Genomic DNA, 12189 nt, shown 5'->3' with positions numbered 1-12189 from the left:
ATACAGTATCTGACATGTGCAATTTTTGATTAGGAAGCCTAAAAGGCAAACAGAAAATATATTTTTATCCACATATGTTCCAATGTTTAATGCCACACACACACAATTAAATCGTTAATCGCAATTATTTGGGTGACAATTAATCGTCAACTTAAATTTGTAATTGTGACAGCCCTAGTCACTATACTATAATGAGTGTCTTGCTCAGGGACAGGGACACTTCGACACATAGCCATGGGCAGAAAGGGAGGCGAACCGGTTACCTTCTGATTACCAGACGGCCTCTCTACCCAGTCAGCTACGGCCCCAAAGTATTCAAGCGCAAACTGAGAGCTTGTCTCAGCTCATCACGTATTACACGCTTGTTTGTAAATTTTTCACGGCATGGCTGTCCCTGTTGGATCATTCATACGGAGTCGCCTGCTGACACACCTTGTTTGTTCTGTCTGGATTAATAGCTGCCCACTCAGGCATTATGAAACACCGTCACCACGACAGCAACACAGCAATGGCTTCCTCTAATAAACTACCCAGCATGCCTCGCGGCCCCCGCGGCGAAACCGGAGTAAATCGACGGCGACGGGCGTGCGGATCGACTGTGCCGTCCGAGTTCGCTCAGGACACTGACGGAAACAAACTGTTGACAGGGTTGCTCAAGGGCACGCCGCGCGTAAATGTAAAGGGACTGACGGGTGCACAGTTTGGTGCGCACACACATACACACACGCACACACACAAACACGCTCACAGATGTTGCCTGTGGGGTTATACAAAGGCAACACTGTGACAGTGAGCAGGCACAGAGTAATGAGACACTGCAGAGCGACAATCAGCACACTGAGTGAGAGAGAGAGAGAGAGAGAGAGAGAGCAATGTTAAATATTGTCGCTTTTGGGTGGCAACCAAATGGGAAAAGGAACCTTTGTTCCAGTGGATCCAATGTAGTTATTATTAGTCTTGAGCTCTTGATTATACTTTTGATTAAATCCTATATTAAAATTGCCTAATGGGTGGTTGGGTGGGTCGGTGGACCACCGCAGCCCTTTGGGCCCCTCGTCAAATGCACATATGGAGTCAAATGCAAAATATGTTTCCCAAAATAGCAGATCTTCACTATTTTTTCTACTTTTGTGCAACAAGAATAAAATGGTTTACGGCATGTAAAAAGATAAATAATGGAGATATAACATTTCGCCCAACAACGCCAATATGCTGCCACTTTGTGTCATGTTCTGTCTCAGTAATAACTAGCTATGTTTTCATGACAGTAAATCCATCAAAGGGGCTAAGATAGAAGGATATGACAGAGTAGTACCACCATTTATAAATATGCTGTTCTATATTAAGCCATGTTAAGGATTAACTATAAAGCAGTGATTCTCAAACATTTTGATTTCACGTACCCCCAGTTTGATATACATTCTAGGGACTCTGGGACCCCAATCCACACTATAAAATCCTCAGTGTTACTGTCATTTAACTGTGAAAGTGTGCACATCCACTTGTAAACTTTCAGAGTTACAGACCCGTAAGAGTCCATTTGGTTCTTAACTGTCAATCATTTAGCTGGGGACCCCCTGGAACCCTCTCAAGGTCCCCTGATGTTGAGAACCAGTGGTATAATGACCATGGCTGTCTGGCATGTTTTAGCCCATTGACTAAGACTCATGGTTTACTTGACATGACGGAAAGTAAAACAATATTTTTTTCAGTTAACAGTATGAAAGTCAACTTGCAGAGACTTGAAACGTACTGAAGAATAGATTATCCAACACACAGAATTGTATTTCATTTTATTTTGTTTGCATTGTTACTTTTTATGTCAACGTTATGTTATCGTTGCATAAAAGTGTGGTCGGTCGGTTAAAACGTCTAGCAGAAAATATTCCCCGGAGAAAAGATGACTTTGAGAAAATGTCAACAATAAAACAGTGGCAAAAGCCATGAACAGATATTTAATGTAATGTAGTGGCGCAAGGCAATTTTATTTGTATACCACATTTCAACAGCAAGGCAATTCAATGTGCTTTACACAGAACATCAAGCAAAGGAAACACAATTATAAAAATTATAAAATGACATTAGGATGCTTAAATCAAAAGAAGTAAAACTTGAATAGATACAGTTACAGTGATGAAAAGAAAAGAGAACAAAACTCAATCAAAGGCGGTGGCAAACAGAAAGGTCTTTAGTTGTGTTTTAACCCATTAAGACCGGGAACGCATCTGTGTAACCACTTTAACCATTATTTTATATTTTGGCTATTTTTGAAAAATCGTGAAAATGTGTGCAAATCTTTGAATATATCTATTTTTTAAACAAACATTTTAACTCAAATCTTTGCTTCTGCGAGGTCCCTGGAACAACATATTTTGAGATGGGGGTCCGCGGCCAAAGACATATAATTTTGGGGGTCCTTGACATGAAAAAGATAGAGAACGACTGGCATAGAAACATAGGTTTTTCAGAAAACTGTTAGGATTTCGAAGACATTTTTAGAATATGCTGCAGGTCTTAATGGGTTAAAAGAAATGAGAGTGGCAGCAGATATGACGCTGTAATGACGCTGACATGGTCCTTTGAATGTTTGCAGCGAACCGGATCGGGTTGGTTCCCTGTTTTAACTTCTGGACTGTTCTTACTCTATATAATGTTACAGATGTCTCTTCTTATTTCTATTATAGTGTCACTTCGTTTGTTATCCTAGCCTACTTGTCACTTATTTTGTTGTTGTTGTCAGTGAAATGAGCTGCCGTAACACCTTAATGTCCCCTTGAGGATGAATAAAGTAAGCATCTACCCAATTAAAATGCAGCGTCTGGAAGGTGATTTCCACATTTGACGACAGGTCTGTATCGACCTTTTCCCACTGAGCTCATCCGCTTTGCGCTGTCAGACTAGTCATTAGCAGGTTTCCAACCACACACCCATGTAGAACGGCGACGCTTAATTCATGCTCACCAAAAATAGCCGATCTTCAAGCTCACAAAGTGTCACGTCGCAATGGATTGTGAGCTTGTAGATCGGCTATTTTTGCTGCGCGACAGCGTCATATGATGATGTATAAATCGGGCTTCATGGTGAGGCACATGGGCGTTATGCAGTAAGTTGAACTGAGAAATCATTACCGACAGCATCAAAATCCTCCACTTCCACAATGTTTTCTTCTTTTCTTTTGACCGTCACAGCAAAGCATGCTAATCATTCCACAGCACCGGAATATCTTTGAAACCTCCTTTCTTTTAGATGCAACAACATTGCGGATGGGGGAGTAAGGGGGGTACTTTCTGGTCCCTGGGGGAGGGGACATTGCTTTTACAGCTTCAAGCAGCTGATGGCTGCTCAGATGGCTCTAATGAGCGCACAGGTGGGAGCTGTCATGGTTTAAGTGTCTTGCTCAGGGCCGCACGTACAGTGGGCGAGCCAAGGGTTGAACTGAATTAGAACTCTTCAAGGGTCCAAAAAGACAGACCGAACCCTAATGAACCCGAGATAAGATTAGTTTCGACATGTTTTGGACCCAAACCCTAATTGGATCGGTGAAATTCATTCTGGGATCCGATTTTTACAGAGATTACAGAACTGACCCTGACTGTTGGATACTATATGGACCCGAAACCTAATAATTACAATTGCTGTCCAATAGATGCCAGTTAGAGGCTAGTCCATAATGGAATCTAGCAGCTACACAGCAGCATACAATAAGAGACAATTAAATTAAATCCCCTCCATGAATAAGGAATCCATGATTGTGCACTGTGCACACACTTTTGTTCCCATGGAGGTATGCTCTCCCAAGTCCCTGAACTTGGCCATTTGGCAGCTTTGCACCCATGCGTAGCTAATCCTTTCCCCCGCCTTATTTTAAACTGATTCTAGGTCAGCATAATCGTCAGGCATCAATCCTCATGGTTTTCTCTCCTGGTCAGCGCTAAGTACTGGTCTTCTCGTATCCACTCGGGTAATACACATAGATCTGGGACCCAAGGTGGAGCCAGTCCTGATTGACCATAATAAAACATGAACCCAAACCCGTACGGTCCATGAAAACCTCTTGGTCGAACCAGCAACCTTCCGATTCCTAGATGACCTCTCTACCCACTCGGCTACGGCTGCCCCATAGGGATGGTGTCTGTCTGAAAGGAAATCAACAATCCAAATAGAAACATTCCGAATGGAACTTGAAAAGGGACAGTGGAGTGTTCTGGGATGCATGCCAAAATACCATTTAATTAAATGAAAACTAATAACAAAAAAGCCAACTTGAAGGCAGCAAATGGACTCCCAGATGAACACTGTGTGTCAGAAAGTGGTCAGTACATAGCCGTTGGCCTTGTTATCTACCAAGGCAACATGTTGCTTCAAAGAAATCAATTATAATTACAAACTCTGATGTAACTTTTATTTCCCCTTTATAGGTGAGTCATTGCCTCTGGCAACCACCAACCAGGTCCTGATTCGCTTCACCTCCAAAGGTCAAGCCAGCTCCAAAGGATTTCATCTGGTTTATCAGGGTGAGACACGCACGCATAGACACAGAGACACACACAGGCAGGCGTACACACACACACACACACACACACACACACACACACACACACACACACACACACACACACACACACACACACACACACACAGACTTCTGCTTTGTTACTTTTGAGTTCTCCCTCTCATCATCTCAAATTCCTCTGTAAAATTCTTTACCCTCAGCTACTGTGTGTGTGTGTGTGTGTGTGTGTGTGTGTGTGTGTGTGTGTGTGTGTGTGTGTGTGTGTGTGTGTGTGTGTGTGTGTGTGTGTGTGTGTGTGTGTGTGTGTGTGTGTGCGTGCGTGCGTGCGTGCGTGCGTGCGTGCGTGCGTGCGTGCGTGCGTGCGTGCGTGCGTGCGTGCGTGCGTGCTTGTGTGTGTGTGTGCACGCATGCATACTGTATGTGGGTGTACTAGCCACTCCCAGACAGATATAGGCTGCCAGACAGTGCCTGCAGCGGTACACTGAAATTCAACCATGCGAAACACAGGTGGCAAACACACTAGTGAGGGGTTACGCACACACACACACACACACACACACACACACACACACACACACACACACACAGCATACAGTTGCAGCAGATGCTCAACTGTGTGCTCCAGTGCTGTCACCAGATGTGCATGTAGCAGAATGTGTGTGTGTGTGTGTGTGTGTGTGTGTGTGTGTGTGTGTGTGTGTGTGTGTGTGTGTGTGTGTGTGTGTGTGTGTGTGTGTGTGTGTGTGTGTGTGTGTGTGTGTGTGTGTGTGTGTGTCCACATTCTGGGTATCGTGAAATCCTAAAATCCTGAGTGTTAATTTCACAAATGGAACTAAATGGAACAGCATGGTTGGTTCCATTTGTACACTCTGCGTTCAGGATTTGGACCCTTCCAGGTCCTTAATGGACCATTAATGGAACAAAATGGAACCACATTTTATACGATTACAGAATTAAATTGCTGTTATTGATTTTACAGTGTACTGTAAGCAGAAGTTGTTCAAAAGTTGTAACACAAGTTCCCTGTTGATTCGTTCTGCTCCCCTTCTCCCGTTGTTTTTATTTTGTTTTCATGCTCCCTGAACAATGCACCAGAAATCACATTCGCTATAGATATCTAAAGGCCAATGCAGCTATTCAGAAAGTTTAATGAATAATTTACGTTTATCCTTTTTCTTAAACACAAAAACAGCAACTCAAAACCATTACAAAGAGCTGAATATCCTCTTTAGATACATTGCGAGCAAACAGCAATCGTGACAACACTGTTTTTTTTTTCTTCTTAAAAGTCAATTTATTGATCATCTAAAGTTAGCGCTGAAGGTTGCACGTTGTCCTCTTTTGTACTCTAACCGCCCATTCTTTTTTTTTCTCCGTCTCCCTCCCTCCCTTTCCTCTTGCGTTCTCCCCCGCTTAGCCGTGCCAAGGACCAGCGCCACGCAGTGCAGCTCTGTCCCCGAGCCCCGCAACGGACGCCGCATGGGCAACAACTTTGCCGTGGGCGCCGTGATCCGCTTCGAGTGCAGCCCGGGCTACGTGCTGGAGGGCTCCGGCGCCATCGAGTGTCTGACTGTACCCAACGCCCTGGCACAGTGGAACAGCACCATCCCCAGCTGTATAGGTAGGACGTTTGGAGGACAGGGCACACACACACACACACACACACACACACACACACTCACACACACATTCGTATGAAGCGTTTGTCCTATCTGCGTGTTTCTATATATTTCCGTGTGTCATTTTCCATTTGTCTTTGTCACGTTCCCAATGTGTGGAGTGTCTAACTAGACAGATGTAGGCTGCCAGACATTGCCTGCAGCGGTACAGCGAAACTCAACCATGCGACGCACAGGTGGCACACACACTATCGGGGGTTATGCACACACACATGAACGCACACACACACACACACACACACACACACACACACACACACACACACACACACACACACACACACACACACACACACACACACACACACACACACACACACACACGCACGCACACCATACAGTTGAGCAGATGCTCACCTAGATGCTCCAGTGCTGTCACCAGATGTGCATCCAGCAGAACAAGAAGGGGAGACATGGTTTTAAGATTGTAAGCACCGTCTCACGCTGTCTGTGCGTGTGTGCACACGTGTGCGTGCCTGCGTAAGTGCATGCCTGCGTATGTGTGTGGCACACACACACATATACGTGTCCACTGTTTGGCAGCTGAGCTGCAGGGTGGGTGGTTCTGTGTCGGTGCGTGGATGGCTTTGTGCCCACTTGTTAGTGCCAGTTTGTGTGTGCACGAGTATGCACTGCACGTTATTAGTCTTCTCTCTAAGTAAACAATAAAATCTGGAGTGTTAGTATAACTCACCCATGAGAGTCCATTTTTACATTCTCTGAGTATAGGCGTAAATTGGGTGATGCAGTCTCTCGGTAGACCAAATATTGTATCACAGAAATAAATGGCTCAAAAGTATCCTCACACAAATATAGCCTCTAATTTACTTCAAGGAATTCAACATTTGGAACATATCAGCACACCTGTGTGATGAAACTACCAGGGGGTGTGACATTCAGGTCAAGGATGTAACGTCCTCTGCTACAGCTGCTCTGCCTTTTGAAAGATGTTTATTCCCACTTTAGGATTGTTTGTATTAAGTGGTGGTAGAATTATAAATAAAAAGTTCTCTTTTGACATGCATGCTACTTTATTGACCTATGCAATAGACTTACATTCATCTGTCAGCTTGCTGCTATTCAGCACCGTGGAGAGCGACACATTCAACAAATAACCATAGCCCACGCATTCAGCACCATGGAGAGCGACACAACAGCAGACTCACATGCAGTATGTAGCCACCTCCCACACTTCAACTTCTTTCACGTGAAAACAAACGCACATTCAGTATATAACCACATCCCACACATTGGCTGCTTATCATAGTGATTGTCTTTAATTACTCAACTGTTCTGTCTCCTCTATTGACTAGGCCAGCACTGTCTAGTGATGACAAATATGTTAATGATGAACCATTGTTTTCTTTCTCTCCTTTCCAGCCTGCATGCCTGGTTTTATATTCACAAATAAAGACAGAAGAAAAAAGGGAAAAAGCTAAACAATAAATGGTCCAGTCCCACTTTGCACCCCTCTATAATTTGCTGAAATGGCACTCATGACTCATGAAAAGAGCACCTTCAGCCCTCTGTAAAAAGTCTAAGCTTATCACCGGAAATGACCCCCACCCACCAACTGTTTACTTTACATAATTTTCTTTTGTATTATTATTCATCTATATGACGTTTTGCATATTATTGTATTTGTATTATCGTTTGTCTTTAAATGTCTCGATGAATTGAATACACAGGACCGAAATGGAAATAAGCCCTGGGCTTTTTTGGGGGTCATCCTTTTAGCATCCTTTTTTTATGAATCTGTACCACTGTACCTTTTTTGCAAACTGTTAATAAAGTATTCAATCAATCACTTGACATGTGCCCGTGTGCCTCATGTATGATCTTTCATAAATCCACTGACCTGAGCCTTCCTGTCCTCCTCCTCTGCAGTGCCATGCGGAGGGAATCTCACCCAGCGGACGGGAACCATCTTGTCGCCTGGGTTTCCCGAGCCGTACCTCAACAGCCTCAACTGTGTCTGGAAGATCACTGTTCCTGAAGGATCCGGAATCCAGGTTGGACTCTTTGAGTTAATACCAGAATCTAGTACAGTATGTTGTCTATATAAGTCCATCATGTTGGATAAGCAATGACAGAAGGTTACTTATTAACCCTTTAAGACCGGCAACGCATCTGTGTCTTTCTTTGAAAGACACAGATACAGATAGACATTCTACCCGGAAATACTGCCCTATACATTTGTTTACAAACTGATCTGGTCTTAAATGAGTGATTATATGTTTTCCCCAAAAGCACTATCTGATCATTATGAAAGAATGTGATCGAAAATCAAAAGGTGGCTACAATATGAGGCCAACAACTACAACTGTGTTCATGCAGTCCTCCTTCCTTTTAACCACCAATCGAATGCCAAGACCAGACTCTCCATTTCACCTTGGGGTCCTTGTAGACCAATACATCATTGTGAGACCCTCCCTTAACCCATTGAGACCGGGAATGCATCTGTGTCATTTTTTTTATTTCTTTGGCTATTCAAAAATAGCAGATATACAAGCTCATAGCCCGGCACCGAGTGCCGCGCTACGAGCTTGTAGATCTGCTATTTTAGAAAATTAACTGCTATTTTAGTGAAAATGTGTGCAAATCTTTGAATATATATTTCTTAAAGTGAACATTTGTAACTAAAATCTTTGCCTCTGGGGGTCCCTCGAACAAGATATTTTGAGATGGGAGTCGGCGACCAAATACATATCTTGGTGGTCCTTGACATGAAAAAGTTTGAGCACCACTGACATAGAAACATAAGTTTTTCAGAATACTGTTGGGATTTAGAAAGACATTTGTAGAATCGGCTTCAGGTCTTAAAGGGTTAAGAAGCCCCTTTAGTCTCCGGTAAAGCCCTTCTCAGACTGTGAGGGGGGAATTGACCAATTGTATGTAGCTGCAATTGTGACTCCCCAGCCGCAGCCCTTCACGGTCCTGACCTACAAGCTCTTGTCTGGTGATAAGCTGGCGGCTTACAGTAGCACTAGCATGCCATACGGTATCAGTGGCGCTATAGCTACAACCTGGGATAACATATTTACAGTTCCCTCATGTACAGGACAGCGTGGGGTCGTTATGGGCGACGCGGGAAGAAGAAGTAAAGAAATTGGACTGATTTTAAATAAGTGTACTTTGCCCTTGACAGGCTGCCCAGCTTTTGTCTCGGCGGACGAGGCTCATTAAAAGTCAAGATTTGATTTAAGGCGGGTTTATAGAATTACAACTCGTATTACCCAGACTCGCAGAAAAGATCCATATAATTGGCTCTTCGAATACCTTAAGCCTGATTCAGACGCTGTTGTGCGCTAGTGTCACGCGGGGGGGGGGGGGGGGAAATAGCCACTCCACAAGCTCACAACGTGTTGCATCGTGACACGTTGGGAGCTTGTAGATCGGCTATTTTCCCCCCACGCGAGACCATTGTACGACGGTGTACAAATATAGCGTTACTTTTGGTCTCTTCCCAGTGCAGAGAATGAATTATTATGCATATTTGGTGTTCTTTGATGTATGTACACACGAGCTCCGCCGTGGGCCCCGGGGCAAGGTCCCCACGGATCCGCCTGATGGAAAGTCAGTAGGTTTAGTCTTTAGCCACTGTGGCTAATGACCTGAGTGGTGTCCCTCAGCTATTAGCTCTCCACCTCAGCTGACTGTCCTTGCAGGTCAAACACGGCAGGTTTGGGACCCACAGGCCTGATCGGCACGCTACGCTACACACCGAAACGCAGTCCCGGGTAGAAAGGAATCAGAGCAAGAAGGAGAGAAGGGTAGAGCATAGTATAAGTGTGTGTGTGTGTGTGTGTGTGTGTGTGTGTGTGTGTGTGTGTGTGTGTGTGTGTGTGTGTGTGTGTGTGTGTGTGTGTGTGTGTGTGTGTGTGTGTGTGTGTGTGTGTGTGTGTGTGTGTGTGTGTGTGTGTGTGTGTGTGTGTGTGTGTGTGCGTGCGTGCGTGCGTGTGTTCACATACTCAGTTACACACACACAAACACACACGCAATCACAGGGAAAAGTAAACACCACAACTCACTGACACTGACACTCACATCCATACACTCCTGGCAAGGTTCAGCTCGGCCGTGATGTATGGTGTGTTAGCGCGTGTTTGTCAGCCAAACACACACACACAAACACACACTGCACCAATGGTCTCTCTGCCACCTGTGCACGCAAACAGCGAAATGATAACCGGAGAGACCTTGTCACATTGGCTCAGCGTCTACCTGCAGTCCAGCTCTCCTCCTATTCCTCCTCTTCATTAGTCTCTCTCTCTCTCTCTCTCTCTCTCTCTCTCTCTCTCTCTCTCTCTCTCTCTCTCAGTCTGTCCGTTTCCCTGCTACTGTCCTCCCTCCCTGCCCTCCACCAGCTAGCACAGTCAGACACATTAGATTGGAGTGTCACGATCCAGGAGAGAAGTTAAAAGAGCGAGGTGCCTTGCCGGCACATTTTGCGGCGGGCTCCCTAATGAAAGATCAATCTGTGATCTGCCTCATCTCCCCGGGACTCGCCGGGCCCCCTCCACCCTTTTAATTGGCTCGTATCCGATCTATAACCATCAAAGTTGGAGGCGAGAGTGGAGGAATGGAACAGGAGGATGGGAGAGAGAGAGAGAGGGTGGTTGTGGACAGATGGGTAAGTTGAGGGCGAGAGAAGATTGCGGGCCGAAAAGAAACCGGAGGAGTTTGCGGTTTAACAAAGTTCGAGGAATTCTAGATGAAGAACGGCATGTTTCTCTACCTACAGTGTTCAAAACAAGCATTTGTGGACTCTGTTGTTGTCTGCTGTTTCTGTTGGTGAGGTCCTCCCAGCACGTCAGGGGGTTTCTGTATCCTAAATCTCAGATTTTCAAAGCCAGACACCCAAGCAAGTGTTTTAAAAAGGAAGACAGTACAGAGAGAGAGAGATGTACAAGAGATAGATAGAAAGAGTGAAACATGGTGGAATGATGCCTTACATTCCGCATTCTCTCACTTTAACATCCACTGTCTTGTGTGCTTGTCTCGTTATATCTCCGTTTAGCAGAACATAAGTAGAAAAACAGACAGATTAATAGTTAGACCGAAGCTTTTGTGGAGATGGAGATAAATAATAGCTGAAATAACATTACGCTGATATAATAAAAGGTGATATACAGTAGCAGACAATTGGTGAAGGGTGAGCGCATCGCTGACTCCAAACTGTGTATAACTCCCATTTCCCTCCAGTACGATATTCCTCTGATACTTTTTTTTCTAACTCTGTTCTTTTCCTCTCTACTTTCTCCTTCATCTGTGTTTTGTTCTCCATCCTCCCCTCTGTGCGTATCCTCGTCCTCCGCCCCCTCCCGTCTCATCATCCCAGATCCAGGTGATAAGCTTTGTAACGGAGCAGAACTGGGACTCCCTGGAGGTGTTTGATGGAGGGGACAATAGCGACACCATGCTGGGCAGCTTCTCAGGTACCTCTGGGGTGTGAGTGTGTGTGTGTGTGTGTGTGTGTGTGTGTGTGTGTGTGTGTGTGTGTGTGTGTGTGTGTGTGTGTGTGTGTGTGTGTGTGTGTGTGTGTGTGTGTGTGTGTGTGTGTGTGTATGTGTGTGCGTGCACACAGGCGGCGGGGGCGTGTGCGTGTTGAAGTTTAAACTTTTTCCACCTCCACCACTGACGTCAAAGTGCTTCTACAGAATTGCAAAACATTGCTGTTAACTAAACGGGGAGGACGTTTGGTACGGATGTCTGGCTTTGTAACGATGCTAAGTGGAGCTTCAGGTATACGTAAAGGGCAGGTCACAGTGAACTGCATTCTGTGCTTGTTGTCCTCCCCGCTTCCGGCAAATACTCATTTGCATTTCTGCGTGTTGAGCGTTTGTTTATAGAATTTGCGGTTCTCTAATAGCAAGGACACTAACTAACATAGCATTCTCATTTTGTCTCTGACTGGACCAAACTTCAAATGTTAGTTTTACCCCAATGCAAAGTGGTGAGAGAGTATACACATCTGTGTTATGGACCTTCAACAAC

The 12189-nt window shown here is 44.8% G+C and overlaps 1 protein-coding gene across 1 annotated transcript in view; it reads left to right on the top strand.

The window, feature by feature from the left end:
- Positions 1-12189, top strand: part of csmd2 (CUB and Sushi multiple domains 2) — a gene marked incomplete at both ends in the record, with an annotated part of 366782 nt that overhangs the window by 265216 nt on the left and 89377 nt on the right. The window contains 4 exons of the mRNA XM_084080385.1: positions 4419-4514; positions 5931-6134; positions 8080-8204; positions 11534-11630. Coding sequence (XP_083936511.1) covers positions 4419-4514; positions 5931-6134; positions 8080-8204; positions 11534-11630 — 522 coding nt within the window. The remainder of the gene's footprint in view (positions 1-4418; positions 4515-5930; positions 6135-8079; positions 8205-11533; positions 11631-12189) is intronic.

The sequence above is a fragment of the Gymnoscopelus microlampas genome (assembly GCF_963454915.1).
Source record: "Gymnoscopelus microlampas genome assembly, chromosome: 15".
NCBI classification, from domain to species: Eukaryota; Metazoa; Chordata; class Actinopteri; order Myctophiformes; family Myctophidae; genus Gymnoscopelus; species Gymnoscopelus microlampas.
Note: the sequence above shows the minus strand (reverse complement) of the source record. Positions and strands in the feature narration are given on the sequence as shown.